This window comes from Podarcis cretensis (assembly GCF_951804945.1).
Source record: "Podarcis cretensis genome assembly, chromosome: 8".
Taxonomy (NCBI): Eukaryota; Metazoa; Chordata; class Lepidosauria; order Squamata; family Lacertidae; genus Podarcis; species Podarcis cretensis.
In genome coordinates, this window is record NC_137177.1 from 62,439,765 (window position 1) to 62,464,292 (window position 24,528).

Genomic DNA, 24,528 nt, shown 5'->3' on the forward strand with positions numbered 1-24,528 from the left:
ACACACACACACACACCCCACACAGTGTGGCAAGAAACCACATCAGCCCAAAGAACCACATCAGCAAACTATCACATCTGGGAGCTCCCCAAATAGGATTTATTGAAGGGTGCTTGGAATAATAGAATTGTAGAGTTAGAAGGGACCACGAGGGTCATCCAGTCCAAGCCCCTGCAATGCAGGAATTGTAGCTCTAAGGGGGTTCTGCGGATCTCAGGATTCTTTGTGGATAGTCATGCACCTTAAATGTGTAGCGTATATGCAGCTCCTGTGAATTAGGTTAGACTGAGAGGCTATGATGGGCCCAAGGTCACCCATCCTGAGCTTCATGGCTGAGCAAGGACTTGTACTCTAATGTCCAGGAAAACTATTTTCATTTCCCCACATAAATAGACATGGAATGATCATAACCCTGAATAAGTGTGCAAAGGTTTGCAAAAGTTTTTTTAAAAAAAAAATAGGGAGGAAGTCAACACCACACTCTTCTGATCTTTCCACATTTCAGTTTGCCACATGGAAATATCTCTCCCCTCCTCCCCTTGTGTGTTGTTGTGTTGGTTTTCCAGACCTCCAGAATCAATTGAGGAGCATGGCAGGAGGGAGGTGATACTGCACTAGCAGGACTTGTTCTGGCTTCCATTAGTGCAACTACTTAATAGAACCTGGCCCTAAGAGAATCACACTTCCCTGAAAACAGCCAAATAAGTACTGAGCATGTTCAGCAGCCAGAATTCTAGTATGGGGTGGGGGAAGATTTACTTCTCTCTGTACCATTCATAATATTTGTTTGAAAAATTTAGAAGACAATAGAAGATACGTAGGAGAAAAGGCAACATCAAAATCTAGAGGGTGCAGCCTCTCCAGTGACACTGACGTTTTATAAAAGGCCATGCATGAGGCAAGAAGTTCAGTGATCTAGTAAAAGCAATAATGTTGGTATATTTCCCGTCCTCTGTAAAAATGAAAGCCGAACATGGCAAAATTGAGAGGGTTCTAAACTCCTTGGAATCTGTCACTGCATATAATCTTGTCATGGCAATTTTGATTGTGTTTGGCAAAACAAGCATATCGCAGCTACAATTTTTCAGCACAGATGGCATCATGTCTGAGCATTCACTTGTTTTCATTAATATGCTCCAACATTATAAATCTTCCATATTTATTATGTTCTTTTAAAAAAGCACTAATGCATCAAACAAGCCACCTTCTATATAGAAAAAACCCTGCGGATCTGCTTTCATCAGTCATGTCTGCATACCACTTTGAGACAGGAAGATGTACTTGTAATCCTCTCTATTCTACTCCACTGTTTCAGCAAAAAAAAAATTTAAGGGGCTAGGGAAGAGTTATAGCTACAAGAAAGGCTGCAATGGATAGAACAATCACATTAGCATAGATCCCCTCAAATCAGTGGTAATGCATGAGCGTTAAAATGCTACAGTCTATAATGGTTTGGTGAAATCCAAAATGCACAGTAAGTCAAAAATTGTAATGGCAAGCCAGCTTTTGAATTCTCCAGAACTTTTCATCAGAAAGGCTGTTAAACAAAACAAGGGAGCAAGGAGAGGAGACTGTGGTGTTGCTGCTCCCCAAATCTACAACTTATAATAATAACCTTTCGGAAGGCAGACGTTTGCAGACCTAATTGGATTCATATCTCAAGGTGCAAGAAATTGTTGCACCCAGAAAAATTAGGTCATCCAAGTTGTTGGCCATTAAAACATCTTAGATTGGGGCAGGGAGAATTCATTTTTAAACTATGCACTATGTGAAGAAGTAACTCCCTTTGTCTGTTCTGAGACTTCCAACATTCAGCTTCACTGGATGACCTCAGCCTGTAGTATCAAGAGGAAGGGAGAAAAACTTCCCTAGGATTCCTTCCCCCGTATCATGCATAATTTTATACACCTCTCTCATGTCCCACACTTACTCACCTCTTTTACTAAACTAAAAAGGCCCCCAAATAGGGAGGTTGTTCAGTATCATGATCAACTGGGTCAGCCTCTTTGGAATCTGTTCCTGCTCTAACAATAGTGTTTCTGAGGTTTTGCCACCAGCACTGTGCACAGTGCTCGAGGTAAGCCACTACTGTATTATCTATGCATATAACCCTTTCTCCACTTGTACTTCAAGGCCACATGTAAATCTACTGCATTCCCATCTTTGACTTATCCTGCATTTTCCCCATCCTTCCTTATACGCCATTTCTGTCACCCACCTGTCCCAAAAATCTTTCCTGTTACATATCTTCGTCAACTCTTATCAATACACCCATCAATACACCCATTGAACTTTCCTCCATTTTTTTGGCCTTCGGTCCTTTTGTCTTTTGACGGACTAAATTTAAACCCCTCGCTTGACTCTGGCTGTAAAGAGGTGCGACTTTATGAAGCCATAGAGAATGCTTACTGTAAAAAAACACAAACCCCAATCTTTTCTAATTTAAAAAAAGAAATCAGTCGAGAAATAACACCAGACCCAAAACTATGGTTCATTTAAGTTCTGCTTGAAGGCTGGTTACCAGGGCATCACATCACCACCATGCCAGGAATTTATATATTCACTGCAGGCAGGTTGATGGAGAAGTGTGAAGCAGCACAGGAATACAGGGTGCAATGGAATGTGTAAAGCATACCCTGACCTTTTCAAAGGACATGCACCCCGTTAAAAATCTGCTGACCTATGGAAATTACTGCAACACCTGAGGACCAATGGAAATTCATTGGTACCTGACTGTTGTTGCCTCTGGCTCAAAGTGGCATTTCAGGTCTTGCCTTCTAAATACACACAGCAAAGACTGCTTTCCATCGACAGATGTATCAGAGTGACGTTGTGGGTGGGCAACAGTACAGACAAGTGCAAGCTGCATTTGCTGTATTGCCTTTTAATAAGTTAGGCTATGCTGCTCTGCAAAAACCTTAACTACAACAGCCAGGAAGTGAGCACCAGAATGATAAAAAGATGACAGCTTGAACATATATGATATGTATTGAATAAACACATGCAGTGCTGTAGAGAGTGCATGACCATTCGTCCATGGAGCTCAATTTGTTGGCTCTTGACCAAAAGTAGATCTCCAAGGTCCCAGACAGAGGAATTTTCCTCCCACTGCTCAAGGTTCTTTAACTAGACAAACCTGGAGCATGATATATGCAAAAGCAGAGCTCTGCCACTGAAATATGGGCCCTCCTTTTGTACCTGCTTCATCTTAAACTCCTTGATACCATGAGAAAAGGGGATTGGCAGACTGTAACCAACTTGAAAACAGAGTTCTGTGTAATTTTTGTATAATGCTACATTTTTTCTGTATGTTTTTATTATTGTCTAGTGTCATTGTTCCCCACTCTGGGAAATATTGAAGAGTGCATTATAAGTACTCAAAATAAATAAATAAATAACCATCAAAAGAATGAAATTGGAACCTAAATATATATTTAAAAATGTGCACTCCAGTTAAGTTGATGGATTGCTATTTCAGACTATTTACAAAACATTAATTTTTGTTTGAATTTCAAATGCACCACCACCACTTTTTATTTCGATCCAGAATTTTGCACAACATTCAACCATGTAAAACATTAACTAGGAAGTTTCAATAAACAAAAGAGAAAGGAAGAGATAGCTCTTACAACTCCTGCAGCCTTGTAAATCTCAGCTTCCTGACAGGCTTCTTCAATGATCTGAGGCAATGGCAAGGTATTCCTTGGGGTTCCTGCAAATATAAAGTTGTCACCACACTTACACAAATACATACACACACTCTAGCTTTTAATGCCGTCAAGGTTATGGCTATTCTGTACTGTGGTGAGTGACAAATTAACTTCCCTTGTCATATGATCAACCAGTGACAAGAACAAATTTCACATATTGGCTATCAGCCCTTCCAGAATCCCCTTGTCATGCTTTCTTACAAATTAATACCATTTAAGTACCATAACTGAAAAAGTGAACAATAAGGCACTTATATAAATGGCAGGACTTCATATGGACTATAATATTAAAAATTAATAATAATAATAATACATGTATAGGATTTATTCAGATGCAATGATAAAATACGGTTACATGAACAGGCCACAGTGATGCCGCCTTCCTCTTTTGAAAAGATCATAAGTTTTAGCTTCCATTTTTTTATTAACTGCAGCTCATACTACATCCAAACTCAGAAGAATTGTGGTTGATCTTACCTATGGTTTATTGAAAAAAGCCAACTTCAGACCTTGCTTTAGGAAGCTGGCTTATTTCAACAGTTAAGATGTACCACAGTTTAGGGTTACTAAACTGTGTTTAATTAAAAATGGAAGCAAATACCTCTGATCTCATGCCAATGAAGGGAAGGTCCAAAGCCTGTTCTTCTAATGAAGCTATAGAAAGGTTCACTAAACTTAAAAGGCAGGCAAAGTATCCTAGTTTTGTATATTCCTTTATATTAGTGTCTGGATAATTTAACAAGATACTGTCTTGGGAACAAGTCCTACATAGTCTTGGGCTAACCCAGTAAAATGCAGGTTAAAAAGAACATTGTCGATACAACTATTCATTCATAAAATCACATTAATATACAGTATATGATTTTCTGGCAGCAATATTTTAGGACGTATGAAATCCATAAACACATTTCATTTGGATAACTGAACTAACTAAGCATGTTAGCCATGCATCCCTTTTATATATTCCAAGGTACCTGGCAGTGCCTGGCTTTTTTTGAAGCGCAGAACATCTTTGCCATAATAAATTTCCCCCTAGCACCTGTTAATATTCTCTCCTATCCTGTTGTTTCAAATAACAATTAAAAAATGAGGCATTCACCTGGCAGCGCTTTCACATGGACCATCCCAATGATGACTGATCGTAATCGCCCGAAAAGCTGCAAAAACTTCATCATCTAGAGAGATGGAAAGATCCTCATAAGCATATGACTAATTGGTTTCTTTAATCAAGTAAGAGGCCCCAAAAGCAACATCTTGCAAATGAGAACAGTCTGCTTTTGTTTCTTTACTTTCTTTCAAGATATTCACAACCTTCTTAACTCTGTGGGCCCTCATTTTATACAGAATAGGAATTTTATCTATAGAATATCTTACCAGGTTTTCCATCACTTGGGCAGTCCCGTTTTCTAAGAGCAGCATCAGTCAATTTACACATATTTAAAACTACTTAACAGAAAAAGTAAGTTGTAATGATGGATAATTTCTTTATAATGTCCTCCGCCAGTGGGAGAGATGGGAAGCAGGGCTCATTTCATCAGCTTTGCTGGAGGCCCAGTCCCATCAGACACCTCCTACTCCTGAACAATGCAAGCTGGTCATTACAAGAACAACAGTTTTAAGAATTTGTTCCGAAGTTTGACTCCCCACCCTCCACTTCCCTCCCTGTCCCTTTCCCCATGTGTGTCCTGCTTTTGTAAACTGTTAGTGTTGGCAGGAACTGCTTTCCTTTAACTGACTGTATGTAAGCCACTCTGGGAGCCTTTTTAGCAGCAGAGCGGAGTACAAATGATGTAAACAGAAAATACAAACTTACGCCAAGGCTCTCGTGTCCTCTAGAACAGTGGTTTTCAACCAGTGTGCAGTGGCATCCCCGGGGCGCCATGAATGATGGTCAGGGGTGCTGTGGGCAACACTGACCTCTGTCCCTCCTTCCTCTGATGCCCTCTGCCATTTCGGCCTCCCAAAGGCTTGCACAACTGTTACAGCAGCCCTGGCCACAAGCTCTGCAGGTGAATATTGCCTCTGGGGCTGGTCAGGTGTTCCTGTTTGCCAGGAGCTGAGGCAGCCTTGAAGTAAGCAAACAAGCAAGTGGGTGAGGGAGCCCAGCCAACTAGTCCACCAGCCCTTGCTGTCCAGAATGGACAGACAAGTCCCTGGGCCCTGTGGGGCAGTGTGAGGAGGCACCTCTCTTTGGGACAGGCAGCCCAGAGACCGGGGCCATCATCAGTGGCTGCCCAGAGGATTCCCAATGAGAGGGGAGAGGAGAGGAGGCTGAGGGAACACTCCACAAGGGATGGTGAGGGGCTGCCAGCTCTGCAGGCAAGGGGAGCCCTACAGGGGTGAGGCAGAAAGAATGCAATTGGTCAAGGGAACCATGGACTCAAAAAGGTTGAAAACCTCTGCTCTAGAGAAACCTTATTCATTGAACTCAAGACATGTTGTGCTGTAATCACTGCTACCAGCAAAAGGCACTCTGCACATGCTCTGGTGCGTTTTCCCTGAGGAGACTCCTCCCAGTCTTTCCCATACTCAACAAAGTATTAGAAAGCAATGGAAACACTTAAACTTGCAAAAGCCCAGGTTTGTATGTATGTATGTATGTATGTTTGTTTACATATTAAAAGCAACTCATTGCACCATCTCCCAAAGAAAGCTCAATAACTTATTGCGCCATCTCCCCCATCAAAAATCCTGCTGGTCTTTCCTCTCAATATCCCCACTCAATGAATCAGCCGCATTCTTTATATGCTCAGAGGCACCGAGACCCAGGGAAGTTGGAGTGGAGAAGGCAGGGGGAGTAGCCGACCGTATAGAGAAGCGCTTCCTCGCCCTCTTCCCGCCCCCAGCAGAGGAAGGAAGCGACCGCCCTTTCTCCTTCCCGCTCAGCAGCTGCAGCAGCAGCACCGCCTCTCCTCGCAGAAGCCCCGCCCCGGCCACGCCCACCCGCAAGCCCCGCCCCCGGGACCCCCCAAGCCAACCTGGGCCGGGGCCTCGTGCTCACCTGGAGGGCCCCCCTCTGCCCCCCCCCCCCCCGCGGAGGCGCCTCCACCTGCCCGAGCCTGGCCTTAGCCTTAGCCTGGCTCCAGGGCGGAGGGGAATGGGGCAAGCCGGAGGCGGCGGCGGCGGCGGCCCTGAGGCGGCAGAAATGCCCGCGCTCAGGGCCTGGGCCCGCCCTGTGCGCGCAGAGAAAAAGCCGCGCTGGCCTGACACGGGAGCCGGCGCGCCGTGAGGAGGCGAGAGGACGGCGGCGGCAGCAGCGGCAGCAGCAGCAGCGAGGAGGAGCCCGCCTTCCTGTGTCCCGCCGGCCCGCCCACGAAGCCGCCAGCCACACTGCCAACGCCGGCCGGCTGGCCGACCTCTGCTCCTGGTAAAGTGGGGGGTGGTGGGAGGAAAGAGGAGCCCCTCACCCTCGCCCACAGTTGGGGATCCGGATTCAGAGGGGTTTCCCAGGCATTTCTCCAGGGGCACTGGTGGGGGGGGGGTGAAATGACAGCCTCTCCTTCTACTCTCGGGCACCTTGAAACGAGGCGAGAGGGGTGCATTTTCTCTCCATTCTTGCATTTTCTTTGTCTTGGGGTGGTTTTTTTTTTGGGGGGGGTGTTTAACCCCGTTATAAATATGGGGTGGGGGGAGTTAGCATGCTGCCTTGTATGTAGGTGGGTTTTTTGTTTATTTTTTTGTATTTATTGGTTTTTTGGGAGGGTATTGAGAGGTGGCTGGGTCAAGTTTTCCCTTAATTGCTTTCACATGGAGTAACTTGGATGGGTGCAGTTAACAGGGTGTTAAGAGGGATAGTCCCTTTTTCCTTACCCAGAGCCTCTTTTTCTGGATGAAAAGGCACACACACTCCCCAATGAAACTTACCAAAATGTGGGTTTGCATGCAGTTTCTTAATCCCCCAGATGTGCAACTGTTTCATCTCCATGCTGTTGCTGCAGAAGGCTTCTTTGGGCCTGCAACATTTTTTGGAGGCTTTTCTGTTCCTTTTTTTTTCTGTGTTTGAGATGCATATCAATGTTTTTTCTCTCTTGCCTTTCTAAGCCTTTACCAATCCTAAATTTTCATCCTTTCTTCCTATACATTTTCCTCCATCTTACCTTTTTTCTTTAAAAGTAAGCCACGCTAACGACTGAGATATTTATATGAACTGAAAGTGTTTACAGATTCATCACTGCAGTTCTCTCTTTTCTCCCCCCAAGGGTTGAAGTCTTGATCTCTCCACACCACCATGTCCAAATCCAGGTGAGTTGTATTCACCTCTGTAGTCTAGGGGTTCCCAAACTGCAGGCCATGGAGCACTTCATTTAGGTGGTCCTTGGCATGTCTGTTAAAATGCAATTTAAAATCATGTAGCATCTAGCTCACTGCTTCACAATTGCTGTAACGGGCAGAAAAATTAAGGTCTGCCAAGGCCACCAGCAATTTCCAAGTGGTCTGGGGAATGAAAAGAGTTTGGGAACCACTGCGCTAACCTTTAGCAAGGCCTGTTTCAAAGGCAGCTTGTAGACCTGGAATGCCCCCTTGCAAATCCTGTTTCAAGAGGAACTTGTAAGCCTGGAACTCCCTGTATAGCAAATACAAAAGAAACTCTCAACACCATGTATGAACAAGCATGTTGACAAGTGGGTGAAAGAGTGTACTCACGTGCACTTCATAAATGTTTTCTTCAGTGAAAACATGTTTTTATAATGCATGGCATGATAGGACTGAATCTTCCACTCTCTGCAGTGATCGCAAGGACAAGAACACTCTCACGGAAGATGAAGCTCCCACCGACTTCACTGTTCGAACCCGCAAGAGAAAAGCTGATGTCGCCACAGTAAGTGCCTGTATTTGTGGGGGAACGACTCCAGTCATCAAAGAGCACTGCCCAAATCAGATCATGTAACTAGCAACTGTATCCGTTTGAAAGGAAAAACAGCGTTATGACTCACGCTCACCCCAAACCTTTTTCATGACATTATCTACTCCTGAAGATAGGATTAGCATACTGGTCAGTTGATTGCCTATTTTAGTTTGGTTAAATAGTCTGTAAAGCGAAGAATGTCACTCTGCATGGTAAGTCCCAGGCAAGGTTAGGAGCAAAGGAAGCTGCCTTATCCTGAGGCTGATTTGCACGCCATAGTAAGCCAAGCTGTGGCTTACGAAGCCCACACAAATGGGCGTGTTCTCAAAGAAGAGTCCTTTTTACTGCTGCACCACACTGTGCTAAGCCGAGGTTTCGTTTAGCATGTTTTCCTGGCTGGGGACTTGCGGCCGCACTCTCTCCTCGCTCGCCACACACTGTAGCTGAAGATTGATAGCTTCATTGACCATGTTACACAAACTAGGTCTGTGTCAGACTACTGGTCCATTTAGCTAAGTGGCTTTCAGTGGTTTAGACAGAACATGTTCCCAGGTCTACCTGGAGATGTCAGGATTGAACCTGCATGAAATGCATGTACTATACTACAGAACATATATTCTCCTACGGGCCACCTGCTGATAACAGCAGGTATCTCTAAACAGGTATACAAACAGCTGTTTGGGGCAAGGGCCGCTGCCCAGCACCACCTATGGCTCCATCTTTCTGGCTGCAAGAACCAGGAAGTACCCTCTCCACATCAAGTCATCTGCTCTGAGAAGAATTGAACACTAGTTTGGAAACTTAGTAACTTCTAAAAAGTTCCTTGTTTCATAATGGTGGTTTTTTTATTTTATTTTATTTTATTGTAGCTAGCAAAAGTATCAAGCACAGTGATAAAAGTATCTATTTTCATTCTTACTGCATTCAAAATACTTGACTGTTACTCAATTGATTAGCTGCTCAATTCTCATTTGAGTGATTCTATGCTCAATCCCAGCTAAATAAATCCCTTGCCTAACTTTCAGTAGAAAATTGAATTGCTGACTTTTAGCAAGCACACTGCCCCCCCCCCACGCCACTTCCACATAAGTAAAATAGTTGCAATGTACATGGTGGAAACTACAATTTCCTTAAGGTTTTTCCATTTACACTTAGGTTTAACCTTGGCTAAAGGCAAAGATAATTATGTAGACATGTGCTAGCTGGTATATCTTGGTGGAGTCTATCTTCCCAGAATAGATGGTAGTACAGTGGTACCTCGGGTTAAGAACTTAATTCGTTCCAGAGGTCCGTTCTTAACCTGAAACTGTTCTTAACCTGAAGCACCACTTTAGCTAATGGGGCCCCCGCTGCCACCGCGTCCCCGGACCATGATTTCTGTTCTCATCCTGAAGCAAAGTTCTTAACCTGAGGTACTATTTCTGGATTAGTGGAGTCTGTAACCTGAAGCATCTGTAACCCGAGGTACCACTGTACATTTGTGCTCATGTAACCGTATCCAATCCTGCTAACCTAGCAGTTCGAAAGCACGTCAAAGTGCAAGTAGATAAATAGGTACCGCTCCGGCCGGAAGGTAAATGGCGTTTCTGTGTGCTGCTCTGGTTCGCCAGAAGCTGCTTAGTCATGCTGGCCACATGACCCGGAAGCTGTACGCTGGCTCCCTCAGCCAATAAAGCGAGATGAGCGCTGCAACCCCAGAGTCAGCCACGACTGGACCTAATGGTCAGGGGTTAGGGTCCCTTTACCTTTAACCGTATCCAAAATGAGTAGTAAAACGCATGTTAACAGCCATCGCATATGTAAAGCCTGTATTTTAACTTCCTTGTTATGATAGCTAATGTTCATGAACTGCCTTAAGACTATAGCATAGGGAGACTGCGGCTGAATCAGGCCAAAAGCCCATCTAGTCACTGTTCTCACAGTGGCCAACCAGATGCCTGTGAAAAGCTCACAAGCAGGGTCGGAGTCATATAATCCCAGAGCCACTTCTCTCCACCCCCCCACCCCCATTTACTGCAGACTGGTAAACCTCACGTCATTCTTTTCCATGTAGTTTTTACAGGATCCAGATGAAGAAGTTGCCAAAACAGAAATGACCAAGAAGAAACAGAATGAGAGCCAGGTAATTACTTGGGCGTTGGACTGGTATTCAGTGATAGTGTTTTAATTTGTATAGCTCTATTGGGTCCTAAAGCATTAAGCCAGGTGTGGAGAACCTGTGGACCTCCAGCTCTTGCTGGGCTTCCATCAAACCTGACCACAGGCCATGCTGGCTGAGGCATGATGGGAGTTTGGGTCCAGCAACATCTGCATGGTCACAGGTTCCCCATCCCTGCATCACACCTATGAGTCTTAGAGGATACGATCAGCTCCAACTTTCTCTAGTTCCCAGGCACAGAGACATATTTGTTGTTATTTGTCCCATGTACCTGTGGTAGGATAAAATAGGGACTGTGAAGCTGTTGGAAATTCTCACTTTTCAGGGTTTCAGCTTCTGCCCAGAGCCTGCAGATTCTGCATTTCTGAGCAGAGAGAGGTGGGAGATGCTGCCTACATCTGATGCATATTCACTCGAACACAAAGGCATCATGCCATGAATAGGGTACCTTTTCATACGCTTCAAATACAGTATTTTTAGACCATGTTTTCCCCAGTAATACGTTTAACCAAACTGAAATAAACACAATGGGTTACATTCAACTAAATCCTAACCGGAGGAAACCCTTGAAATTAATGAACCTAAGTGTGTAATGCCCATTAACTTCAATGGGTCCACTCAGAGTAGGGCTAATGTTGAATATCACCCATTGTCCAGGCTTTTCCACTGGAAGAGGACAGGCTGTTGCCAAGTAAATGTAACCCAGTAGAACCCAGTAGGTGGCATGTCCCTATCTTTAAACTGTGAAATGTTGGGAGGGTGCAATATATTGCAATGTAGTGACCAAGTGTTTTGAGTTGTGGTATGGATGTCTTAGCTCAGCTTTACCTATGAATGTACTAATTGCTCTCATTCAAGCCACAGTCTTAATCAGAAGGTTTGAGACAAAATTTGTGAATTCTCACATCACTAGAGGCCCTGGACTTCCAGATTTGTCAGTGAGCAGTAGGGTCCCTTGAAAAGGAAACCAAAAATATTTGGGCTTTGCATCTTTTTTTAGAAAAAGTCCCACTTTTCATTTCCATCTCTTTGCTATGCACAGATACATAGGACTATGAAGAGCTCCATTTTTGTTGAAATGAGCCTGCATAATCTTTGTGTACAGAGATGAAATTGGCTGGAGCTGAAAAGACTGCATCAGCTTCCTTTGTCTATTGTGACAGTTTTCAGGGTGGTAGTTAAACTGCGGAAAGAGTGATCAGGAAATGTTGCTGCTTTTTTTTTTTTTTTTGCTTTTTTTTGTCCACAAGCTAATCCAAAATGTGGTACACCTTCCCAATTAAGGCAGCTGGAGATCTAGAGGCTAATGCTACCATAGCAGATGGGCTTTGTTTGCTGTGGACTCTGCTTCCTACAACTCCCTATTCCAGTTGTTGGTCAGCCTGTTCAGCATTCACTTTCTGGACCTTTCCCTATGAGCAGGGAGTTTCCTTCCCTTTTGTCATCATAGGGAAGATACAATATTAACTAATCAGGTTTGACCAGGGAGGGTTAACTGGCTTTCACCACACTGTCTGGTCTTTTTTCCCATTTTGCAGAGGTGAGATCCATCAACTGACCTGGCAAAGTTTTGATGGAAATAAGTGACCAACTTGTTTCTTAAGATTCCTTAAATACTAAATTTAAGTTTACAAATCAAACCATGCATATTTCTAAAAGAAGATGGTTGAGAAAACATGATGTCTAATTCAGAACTTCTCAGAACTAGATCATTCATGAGTGCTTTTGTGGTTGCTAACCCAATTATGCCACATCACAGTAGGGCTGTGTGATAAATCGCCATATTGTTGAACATAAACAAAGAACTGGAAAGCGTTTCTTCTCTCACACTCACCCCAACCGGTGGAAAAACAGAGGGGGAAGAGTTATTATTTTCTGGTGGTGTTTATGTTGTTGGTTCGCCCTAAATAACTTTCCGCTATATAAAAAAGGAAAGTTATTTATTTATTTATTTATTTATTTATTTATTTATTTATTTAAATAAATGAGGCTGGTGGGATGAGGACCCTTCGGGTTGGGTAATGGAGAGAAGAAGATTTAGCTGGTTGCCTTATGCTGAAATGGGAGGTTGGATACTATGTGAGATTGATGGGGAGGGTGTTTTTCGGTAAGCAGGGCAAGCAAATGCGTGTACTCACAAGCAAGCCCTACTGAATTCAATGGCCCACCACCGTCATACGGAGCCGTGTCAAAGCCTTCGGCTGCTGCAGGGAAGCACGGTGCACCCTCCACCCCCATGAGAAGGCATGGCAAGGCCCTATGCTGCGGGGAAGCGCAGCAGGGAGGTATGGCAGGACTCTCTGCCACCATGGGGAGGTGTAGCAAGGCCCTTTGCTGCTGCAGGGAAGTGCGGTACACCCTCCGCAGCCATGGAGAGGTATGGCAGGAAATTCTGCCACTGCGGGGAGGCGCAAGGCCCTCTGGTGCTGCAGGGAATCGTGGCACATCCTCTGCCGCCGCAGGGAGATATGGCGGGACCCTCTGCCGCTGCAGGGAGGCATGGCAAGGCCATCTGCTGCTGTGGGGAAGTGCAGTCTCCGCTACCATGGAGAGATACGGCAGGACCCTCTGCCGCTGCAGGGAGGCGCAACTAAGCCCTCTGCTATTGCAGATATATATAGAGATATTGTGATACTTAACTGGTGAGATATCGTGATTTTGAAAGCCAGATCTCTCCCAGCCCTTCATCACAGTGTGTTTAATAGCCTTAGGTGTGTCGTTCCACATGGTGTTGCCTTGCATCATGTACAACTGCAATATTCTGCCTGCACTTGCAGAATATTTTAGATATTGTGGAGATGGTAGGAATAATTTACATTAACTGTTTTACCTACCCTTTTCCTTTTCAATAGTGTGTAGAAGAAAGCTCAAACAGCTGCATGGTTACATTTCCAAAGCAAAAGTTTGCATAAAATGCATTGGCCTTGCAGCTCTTGCTCAGCAATAAAGCTGTTGGCACAGCATCTGTTCCTATATGGAGAAAGTGCTTTGCTGTAACAATATGTTGTGCTGGCTATCTTGAAGGCTTATGAAGCCATCATCTGACAGCTCAACAGCAGCTCTGTAGTCTATGGTGTAGCATTCATAGAATCATAGAGTTATAGAGTTGGAAAGACCCTGAGCGTTATCTAGTCCAACCCCCTACAGTGTAGGAATCTCAACTAAAGCACCCATGACAGATGGCCATACAACCTCTGCTTTAAAACCTTCAAGGAAGGAGACTACACCACTTTCAGAGGAAGTCCATTCCGCTGTTGAGCAGCTCTTACCATCAAAAAGTTCTTCCTGATGCTTAGTCATAACCTCTTTTCTTGTAACTTGAAGCTATTGGCTTGGGTCCTAACCTCTGGAGCAGGAGAAAACAGTCTTGTTCCACCTTCCATGTGACAGCCCTTTAGATATTTGAAGATAGCTATCATATCTCCCCTCAGTCATCTCTTTTTCAGGCTAAACATACCCAACTCCCTCAACTGTTCCTTGTAAGGCCTGGATTTCCAGAACCTTGATAATCTTGGTCACCCTTCTCTGCACACCTATCTTGTCAATATCCTTAACTTGTGGCATCAAGAGCTAGACACAGCTGCATAAGTTACTTCTTGGTATGAATTGGTTTCTGTCACTAATGAGAATGGATCTTTTACCAACACCATATACCCAGCTATTGGAAAAACAAGAGAAGCTTAAAAAACAAGAAACCCAGTGAATTATGACTTGAAATATGCTTGACTGTTCCATTGACTGGATGGTCAGTCCCACTTAAAGTGTGTAGAGTTCATTGGTACTATCAGCCTAACATAAAGCTAGAGCTTTTAATTGCAACGCAGCTCCCTTTTTACATTAAGAAAGCGTGGTTATATTGCCCAGTTGGCAAAAGCAGATTTTTTCAGCATGTGGTTCTCAAGACGATTGTGCCATAGCTAAAAATGCTTGCTATTTCTCAAACTAGCCCTCTTTCTTTTAACTCATGCACAGGTAGCTTGATTAAGAAGCAGCTTGTGATAAATTGTGGTATGTTAGGTGAAATCAACATAGTTTTTATGGGCCTATGCAGGTAAGCTGAGCTAGAAAAAGAGCTGTAATTTTGTTCCCTTCAACATGCTTTTTCACCTGCTGAATACCAGTTATCTTGTTTTGTCCCCATACCCTTACCTGGTGATGCTGCTTTTTGTAGAAGTGATGTGTTGCTTTCCATGTTGCACCTTCATTTGAGCAGGGGATGATAAAGAAACTCTTCTTGCTTCCCAAAGATGGAAAAAAACAAAGAGCAGTGCTTTGTGTGCTGTGATTGCTGCAGAACTAGCCATTTTGTTTCTTTGGCACTTGCTGTGTTGTGAGACCTAGTACTTTCAGAATAAGGAAGGAGTGTGTTCATCTCCCAGCCTAAGTAGGACAAAGAATAATTTAGAGCTGATTTGCGAAAATGGACAATGTTTAAAACAGGTATGGGGATCCCTTGGCCCTAAGAAGTAACATGCACTTACTTGTGGCTTTCTTCTCAAAAGGCTTTGAGACAGTGAGATCTGTACCCACAAGGTTTTGCTTATGCTGTACTGTTGTAGTGTAGGTTTTGGATGTGAATCCAGATTCTAGGTTGCTAAATGACTTCTAAGCATTAGACATCTAGCCTTGGCATCTAGCCAAGCTGCCTTCTGGGTTTGTTGCTTCCTGCCAGCCATATGTCCACTGTAACTTCAGTATAGATGATTTAGGGGCATAAACGTCAAACAAACATGTTGAGGAGGAGAAAGCAAAGCAAGGAGCAAGAGGAGGAAAGCAGCACAACTTTCTGAAGGAATTTCTTGTGGGCCCAGGTCAGAATACAGATGGAACTTTTGCTGGATATAGTACCATTCTGCTTCATCTGACATCCTTTGGGTTTTTGCTCGAAAACTAATTGATACATATAGAGTCCAGAAACACGGTCTGGTAAAGATGTTGGTTTCATGTTGAGTCACCATTTATGTTCATCCCAGTGGTGACTTTCAGTGATCTAGTTATAACAGACCAGCAGTTTTGAGCTGTTTTTCATGTAAGCCCTTGCACATGCAATTTTCACTATGATTAAACAGAGAGCTGTGGTTTTTAAAGGTGTTAAAGAAGAGGCAACTGTTCAGAAAAGTTGAGTTGTGTGCATGTGTAAAAGAATTTTGAAGCCTAGAAATCACTTTTGGGGTTTGGAGTAAAGTGTTCTGGTGCGCTGCTAATGCAACCCTTTCTGCAAAATATCTGCAACATCAGTTATCAGCTTGAAGATTCCATATACTGCTGGGAGTTTGTATTCCTTCCCTTGTACATAGCTAACATACTTCAGTTTCTCCTTGATGCGCTAGTTTCACATGAGTATAATTTTCCAAAGCATACAATTCCAGAATGAGAGGAATGCTGTGTGTGCCAATTTGCGTTTGGCATCCAAAGTTTTCTGTTAAGATTAGTTGTATTGTAATCCCAAAACAGCTAAATTCATACACTTTTAGTTATTCTTGTGCATGCATTGCGGGGGCAACAACCTTTTTTGTTTTTTAAAAAGCAGCCAGCATTGTTTTTCTTTTTGTGTTCATTACCACAGGAACTCAGAGAAAACAGGATAACTGTTTGGGACTTCCATCTGTTTCCTCCCCACCTGAAGTCCTAATCCCTCTGTTTCTTGATTTCTACTATCAAGGATATTGCCATCAGGTGGAAAATAAACAGATGGGATTCTGAAACTGAAAGCCTGTTTTCCTTCATGCAGAATATTTTTGTGCCTGGCAGAGCAAGTGCAGTGTCACAAGTGCTCTTTTAAAAAGACCGCTTGCTGAGTTGGTGACCATTTGTCTCTTATCTTGAAGCAACAATAGCTTTTTTCAGAGGCGAACATATGAAAGGTAAATTGCCATATATTCGAGCGCGGTGACTAAAAACACTTGCCTTTTAACTCTTTCTGAATTTGTTGTGGGGAGGACTAATCAACTGTTCAATGAACTTTATAACTGTGAGATTTAATGGCTCCCCCTTTTTATTTTTTCTTCATTAGCCGTTTACAAACTATGATGTGTGCGCGCATCCCCATATGCTGATCCCAACACCAGAGAAAGATGATGAGCTGGGAAGCCCAAACTTTTCTCCTTTCATGCACCAAAGCCTTGCTTCATCTAGAGATTCGCCGTTGCCTGTTTTGGGGTAATTTTTCCTAATTTCATGGCCTCCTGTTCCATTATTGCCTGTTACACTTTTTTTTCCACATTCCCTCTTGTTCTTTCTCTCTCTCCTGCAGCTGGGCAAATAGGGATGAAGTGTGGAAAAACATGATAATAAAAGAACAGGCATATGTGAGGGATAAACTATATCTGCAAAGGCATCCACTCTTGCAACCTAAAATGCGGGTGATTCTTCTAGACTGGCTAATGGAGGTGAGACTGTCTTCTTATGCTAATATTTGAAACAATGAACACATCGATGTGAGATTGTTCTCATAGTCTGCCTGGAGTTTCCTTGGGAGCAAAGGGTGTTTTGGAACTACTACCCTGATAGTAGGGGAACTTCTTCCTTCAGTAGCTCCTAGTTCTATTCCCAGCAATAGGATAGATTGCTGCCCGTCTGATAGAGCTGGTTCAGAATGGACTAGAGATCCAGGTGAGGAATATCAAGAGTTGCTAATAGGGAAGGAAGGTGGACATGCACACAACAGCTTCAAAAAGGCACTCTGGTAAAAGTGGCTGCTCGGAAGGTTGTTCTCAGAAGCATTGGGATTTTTAGAAAACTAAAGTGCTAGGATGCCATGGGAAACGAAAGGGGACACAGGTGTTGGGACACTTCATAGCTAAGCAAATAGCAGTTGGGTAGCCAGAACAGTGCCCAGGGCTCTTAGTATTGTCAGTCAGTGTGTGTGCATTTGGGCGTGGTAGGGATTGGATCTCCCAAGCAGGATAAGCCATTTTCATGCCCATACAAGTCCTAGGATGCTCGTTTCCATTTCAATGGACGGATCCTGAGGGTAGGTCCTGGCCCCTACAATCAGGCCTCAGTTTCTTGGAGCTGTTTTGCCTTGTACAACAGCCATAGGCAAGGCAAAAAGGAGTCCCCTTCGCAAATCATGAATTGACTCTCCTTGTCATAGTCTGGAAGTCAGGCAGTTGTTCTTTATAGGAAAACAAATACTCTCTCTGCAAAGACAGTAACACTTAAGGAAAACGTTCTTCTAGTTTCAGCAAACTTTTCTTCATTGTAGGCTTTATGCTTCGGTGAAGAAACAAATGTTTACTGCACTTTGGTTCACTTCTATGTTTCTCTGCCAAAATGTTAGAGATGGGCAATGAGGGGAAATATTTCCAGTCCCTATCCCATATTTTTATTGTGGCAAACATTGCTGTATCCTTTCTTCCCTCTAACAGGCATTTTTCTGCACTCCAGTCCATTTTTTGCATTTATCAGTGCAGGAAGACTTTTTATTTATTTTTGCTGGTGCCACAGGGTTTCGTGTCATGGGCATTCAGCATGTATTCGTATTGTCAGACCAGCACCTCCAAAACAAAGGCCCTGGGGTGCTCCAGATCCTAGGAAAACTTTGTGATGTTCTGCTAGCATTTGCAGTTGCAGCTGGCCCAGTGCAAAGTGAGGTGGCTGCTAAAGTAAGATTCAACTTCCAGTTAGGTTGGGTTTTGTACTACTTTTGCGGGGCGGGGAGCAGCATGTAGTCCTTTGCTTGGGGCAGCAAAATGTCTTGAATCAGTTCTGCTTATAGTACAAAAAATGAACATATTTTGGGGCAGGAAAGCATAGCTATATCATAGACTAAATCAGCTCATCTTTAGGAAACACTATACAGTTGTACCTTTGTTCTCGAATGGAAACCATTCCGGAAGTCCGTTCGACTTCCAAAATGTTCAGAAACCAAGGCACGGCTTCCAGTTGACTGCAGGAAGCTTCTGCAGCCAATTGGAAGCCACGTTGGACGTTCAGCTTCAAAAAATAGTTCGCAAAATGTTCAGGAGCCAAAACGTTTGAGAACTAAGATGTTCGAAAACCAAGGTACAACTGTAATTCCACTGAGCTTCACGTTAAGAAGGTCCCTGGTTCATCATAGACTTATGCAGCTGAGAAGCAGAATGACACCCTTCTGTCTCCTGCAGGTTTGTGAAGTCTACAAGCTTCATAGAGAGACATTTTATTTGGCACAGGATTTTTTCGATCGGTTCATGGCAACGCAACAGAACATTGTAAAGACACTTCTGCAGCTTATTGGAATTTCATCCTTATTCATAGCCGCAAAGCTTGAGGTAAAATGAGTCTTGCCCTGCAAACCTAAATGCATTTTCTGTGGTGCAATCTCCACTTAACATGGTGAGACTTGCTTTCAAGTAAATATGCATAGGATCACACTGTTAAAGTAAAGGAAGCTGGGTGTCTATTCTTTCGTGAGCCATCTTTTGATGGAATGCAATCTGGGATTGAAAATGGTTTGGGCTTTGTTGTTCTGCTCCTACAATACTATTTTTATATAAAATATAATCTTTTAAGCTTGGAGGAATCATTAGTAGTCTGCAGATGTTGGAGTACTATTCCCATCATCCTTGGTGATGTTGGCTGGGGCTGATGAAAGTTGGAGCACAAAATCTTCTGATTGAAACAGCTGGGGAAAGCTGCCTTAAGAGGTTAGCATGTCTGTTTTAAAGCATGAGTTACTTTAGTAACAATCCATGTTATCAGAAGTACATTCTGCCTCCTTCCAGTCCAGTCCTGACCTCTGGTCTAAATCCTACAGTGAAATGCCACATTTAAACATTTTTACTCTTCCAAGAATTATTTACGTTTTATGGTACTTGTAGGTTGCCTCTCTGCCTGACAAGCTACTTAACATTAATAACTAAAATGTGTATGTGTGTTCGTCATTAAAATTCAATAAAACCAAATTGAAGTTGCCTTTCACTTGCCTCACTGTTTTAAGATGAATCAGACACACACCAGTGACGTTGACATACTGGCAGATGTGTGATAAGCCTTAAGCACTTTTTTGTAGAAGACATCTTTGTAAATTTGATAAGAACACCAACTCTTGTGTACAAATCCTGGTTCCTCAAAGTCCTTCTTTGTATTTCCTTCCCCACTGCAGCTGATAATATCATAGAAATGAACAGATACAGGGCTGCAAACTGCAGGAAGAGAGCAAGGCTGTGTTTTCACACACATTTCAAAGTTAAAGGCTCTGTCACCTGCCGTCTTGGCCATTTTGATTGAAGAGGCTATGATCCTTGATAGATCTTGTGCTCTTAACAGCAGCCATAAAGTTGCTATTACATTTGCTGCTGGGCCTAATTGATCTGAGCTCAGGAAGTATCCCTGTACATCAGAATAGTGCTGTTACCCCCCAAATTAGGCATTGATAGCTGTCAGTGTATGGAACCATCTGGCTTTGCCATTTCCCACTGTTGACAATGCATTGATGTCCCGTCTTCCATGTTTCAGGAAATCTATCCTCCAAAGTTGCAGCAGTTTGCATATGTTACAGATGGGGCTTGTACTGAAGAAGAAATTCTTAGTATGGAACTCATCATTATGAAGGTAAATGTGATTCTCTCTGTGTCTGTTTGGAATGGATTGTAGGGAAAATTGCATTCTGCTTTTTTTAAAGTCGCATCCTCCGTACCTTGAGCAAAGCCTTTCCCAAGCCACTCAGTGCAATCAGCCATGGTGAAAAGGCAGCACTTTTTGTTGCCAAAAACATGTTAGTTAATCAGTGGCATGTCTGTCTTTCAGTTCTTTATCTTCCATTATCAGTGATTCTTTTATAGCTGTGTAGATAGAAATCTCCTGTCCATTTTGAGACATCTGAAACAGCTTGGCTCAGCATGAAAGACTGCTGGTGCATTTTGACATAGAGTAGTACATTTTGTAAGTCCATGGTGAAAGTGACCCAAATTCCATCTGTGTACTAATTCTGTAACTTGCAGTATGTTCTTGTTAGTAGTAGTAGTACTTACAAGTAGATGTAAGTGCAACCTCAGGGTAATAATGCATGGGATTTCTTTCTCTTTCTAACCCAGCCCTCTCTTTAATCATTGCAACAGCCCTGTGTAAGTTTAAGCGAGAGTGACTGGCACAAAGTCACCTGGGAAAGTTCATAGTTGAGTAGGGATTTTAACTCCAGTCGCCTTGGTCAAGGACCCTGTCCTCTACAGCACACTGGCTCTCATGTTTATTTTTTACAAGTGTGTACAGTGGTACCTCTGTTTACGAACTTAATCCGTTTTTAAACCGAAACCATTCTTAAACCGAGGCGCGCTTTCCCTAATGAGGCCTCCCGCCGCCGGTGCCCTTCCACCATTTGGATTCCGTTCTTAGACCGAGGTAAAGTTTGCAAACCGGGACACTACTTCTGGTTTTGCGGAGTTCATAAATCGAATCGTTCGTAAACAGGACTGTTCTTAAACTGAGGTACCACTGTATATGAATGTGCAGCGTGGCAGCAGGATTGCACTTGCCACGTGTGCATTCTGGATTAGGCCGAAGGTCCAGTATTCTCACACTGGTCATCAGGTTCCCAAAGGAAGCCCACAAGCAGGACTCAAGTACAACAAGACTCTAATTCATATCTGTACAAGTGGGTGGCCATTACTGTCTCTTGAGGGAGTGAATTTCATAGCTTAACTATGTGTTGTGTGAAGAAGTACTCCAGAGACGCCCTGCCTCTGCACTCTGGTGTAAAAGTGAATGTTGGATACGTGCATTGCAGGGGGTTGGACTTGGGAATCCCTTCTGACTGTGATTCTATGCTAAGCATAATTGTAGCATCAGTGCATTTGAATGAATGCACATGTGTCTCCTGTGCGTACTACCATTAGTATGGGGAATCAAGGCCTGATCTGCTCCTCTGTTACATGTTTGGCATAGACTCTTGCCCCATAGGTTATTTATTTAGCCCCCATTTTGGTGCCCACGAAGGAGAGAGCTTTCTAGGTTTCCTGTGATGAGCCCCATTGCGCTTTTGTATCAAAGCTGTTACAAAAGTCGACAACTGTTGTCAGTCCGTAACCACATTCAGTTGTGTTTGCAAAGAAGAGCAGGCAAATACCCTGTGGGTGCTAAGGAAACTCACTTTACCTCCTGACGTGCACGCTCTCTTCTAGGCACTCAATTGGAATCTGAGTCCCCTCACGGTTGTGTCCTGGCTAAACATATACATGCAGGTCGCTTATCTAAATGAAATCTGTGAGATGCTGCTACCACAATACCCCCAGGAGATATTTGTGCAGATAGCTGAGGTAAGGACGAATTCTGCCCTTAAACATTTCACCCGCCGCTTTCGTTAGAAACGTTTCCTTTCAAGCTCTCTGTCCCCTCTCTCCAGCTTTTGGATCTCTGTGTGCTGGATGTTGGCTGTTTGGACTACTCCTATGGCGCTTTAGCTGCTTCTGCATTATATCACTTCTCCTCCTGTGAGCTGATGCAGAAGGTTTCGGGTAAGCTGCGTTTTAATGAAAGAGAAGAAATCCAGTGGTTCTAAGTCAAGCGGAGGCATGACTTACAAAGGCGGGTGTCTTCTTGATTTTCTAGGTTATCAGTTATGGGAAATACAGGACTGTGTGAAGTGGATGGTTCCCTTTGCTGTGGCCATCAAGGAGGTGGGGAGCTCGCCGCTCAAACACTTCAGAGGCGTTCCTTTGGAAGATTTGCACAATATACAGATGCACATTAACACCTTTAACTTGCTGGTAAGTGTTCTCATAGATACATCTTAGTGGCCAAAGGCCTCCTTGCTTTTGTAAGGTAACGATAAAGGGACCCCTGACTGTTAAGTCCAGTCGCAGATGACTCTGGGGTAGCGGCGCTCATCTCGCTTTACTGGCCGAGGGAGCCAGCGTACAGCTTCCGGGTCATGTGGCCAGCATGACTAAGCCACTTTTGGCAAACCAGAGCAGTGCACGGAAACGCTGTTTACCTTCCCGCCGGAGCGGTACCTATTTATCTACTTGCACTTTGACGTGCTTTCGAACTGCTATGTTGGCAGGAGCAGGGACCGAGCAACAGGAGCTCACCCTGTCGCGGGGATTCAAACTGCTGACCTTCTGATCAGCAAGCCCTAGGCTCAGTGGTTTAGACCACAGCGCCACACTTTGCTTTCGTAGAGCATGAGAATAAAAGGTAAAATGTGTGTGTGTGTGAGAGAGAGAGAAGGTTGTATTCAACTAACTTTTAGAGTCGGACCAGTGAAATTAATAGACCCAAGTTAGTCCCGGCCATTAATTTCACTGGGTCTAACTCATGAGTAAAAGTTTGTTGAATGCAACACTAAATGTTCAGGAACTCCCTCAAAAGTGTTAAATGCAAGAGGACAGCAGTGTGGCATGGTGGGTACCTTCCCGACCCCTGGCCCTCAAGCATATACAGCTGGGCTGTGATGAAGTGAGGCCTAGAAAGTCTCATCACTTCATCTCTCCCTGTTTGTCTACATCAGGTGTGGGGAACCTTTAGCCCCTCTTGGTGAACTACAGCTGCCAACATTCCTGGCCATTGGCCATGCTTGCTAGGGCATATGGGAGCTGTTGTTCAGCAATATCTGGAGGGCCAAAGGTCCCCCACTCCTGGTCTAAAGTGTTGGATTTAAACCTGAGAGACTGACTTTGATAACAGACTTGATCTGTGTGATTTAGTGATTAGATCAGGAGAGCATATTTAAAATTTAATTCCATTTTTGAATCTCTCTGAATCGTCTCAAAGCGATAAGCAGTAACATCAACAATAAAAACAATTTAATATATAAAAGCAATTTAATATATTAAAACCATTCAGAGCCAGTGCAGATGCAGGAAGCTTTCCAATCCTGTCCCATTAGCCTGTATAACTTAGAACCTAGTGACTTGCCTTTCCGGTTAAAGTGCACAAACACAGAGACTAGGTCTCTGTGTCCAGATGCAGCTTTCTGTATATTTTCCTCTCTGAGTATGTGTCATGAGTTTGCTCTTGAAACCTAAAAACAACACAGGGATTCTGGACACATGAATGAGCAGTCGATCATTCACTCTCGGCTTTCTTCTATTCTAGGACAAAGTTCAAGAAAAACAAGCTGCGTTGGCCAAGAAGAGGAGGAGTTCTCCTCTACCCCTGGGTGTCCTCACCCCACCTCAGAGCAGTAAGAAATTGTCTCTGACACCCAAACAGCTGTAACTTTTTCACAAGCTACTCAACCTGAAGACCTCTTGGCCAAAACGCCTTTATAATTCTTGATTCTTTACTGTGAGATGCTGCCAATGACTTACCCAAATGTCTTATGTATTCTAAAGAGGAAAGTCTTCACTTTTTTATGATGGAGGAAACCTGCATTATTTTTATGGGACACTTTGATTTTTAAATGAACTGATGGGGTACGCCAGCCACCCAAAAACAACAAGCATTTGCTTGGATTGCTGCTAAGGAGGGCGATACTCGTTGTGCTGACTCAAAAAGGGGGTGGGAAGAGAGAAAGGGGTTCTGCCTTCTGCACTTCTGGGGCATTAACCATACTTTGGATTTTGCTAGCTGTGGATGGCAAGCTCCTTCTCAGACCTTCCTAGTTTACAACTTGATCCTTTTTTAACTAAACACTTTGTATAAATGGTCTTATGTGTCTTAATTTTTAAATAAAATGCTATCAGCTGCGTCCTATGCAGTCTTGGTTTTATATGTCATAACTCTGGAAGGTGAAAGACAGCTAAAACCTTTATTTCCAATTACAGTTAAGGAAAATATTTGGTACTGTCATTGTACATGCTGCCGTACAGAATTCAGGAAGGTTTCTCCCATTCACAGCTAAATAGCAGCTCTAGGGGAGGGGAATGTTTGGATCAGGGCTGTGATGGAGA

The 24,528-nt window shown here is 43.6% G+C and overlaps 3 protein-coding genes across 8 annotated transcripts in view; 1 reads left to right on the forward strand and 2 right to left on the reverse strand.

Annotated features, from left to right (window-relative positions):
• LOC307223087 (uncharacterized protein F13E9.13, mitochondrial-like) overlaps nucleotides 1–6,815 on the reverse strand; it is a 29,039-nt gene extending 22,224 nt beyond the window's left edge. The window contains exons 1-4 of one of the 6 annotated variants that reach the window (XM_079988924.1): nucleotides 5,628–6,029; nucleotides 4,810–4,885; nucleotides 4,312–4,364; nucleotides 3,630–3,712 (exon numbers count right to left, since the gene is read on the reverse strand). In XM_079988924.1, coding sequence (XP_079845050.1) covers nucleotides 3,630–3,712; nucleotides 4,312–4,364; nucleotides 4,810–4,885; nucleotides 5,628–5,661 — 246 coding nt within the window. In that variant the 5' untranslated portion in view covers nucleotides 5,662–6,029. The other 5 variants (XM_079988922.1, XM_079988921.1, XM_079988923.1 and 2 more) reach the window with 5 other exon arrangements.
• Nucleotides 1–24,528, reverse strand: part of LOC307223113 (protein C19orf12 homolog) — a 116,584-nt gene that overhangs the window by 71,977 nt on the left and 20,079 nt on the right. The window lies entirely within an intron of this gene.
• Nucleotides 6,935–24,326, forward strand: CCNE1 (cyclin E1). The gene is made up of 12 exons (XM_079988893.1): nucleotides 6,935–7,077; nucleotides 7,910–7,952; nucleotides 8,439–8,529; nucleotides 10,610–10,678; nucleotides 16,728–16,873; nucleotides 16,968–17,103; nucleotides 18,823–18,969; nucleotides 20,156–20,251; nucleotides 21,817–21,951; nucleotides 22,038–22,149; nucleotides 22,244–22,401; nucleotides 23,732–24,326. The coding sequence occupies exons 2-12, from the start codon at nucleotides 7,939–7,941 to the stop codon at nucleotides 23,852–23,854; spliced, it is 1,227 nt and encodes a 408-aa protein (XP_079845019.1). The 5' UTR covers nucleotides 6,935–7,077; nucleotides 7,910–7,938; the 3' UTR covers nucleotides 23,855–24,326.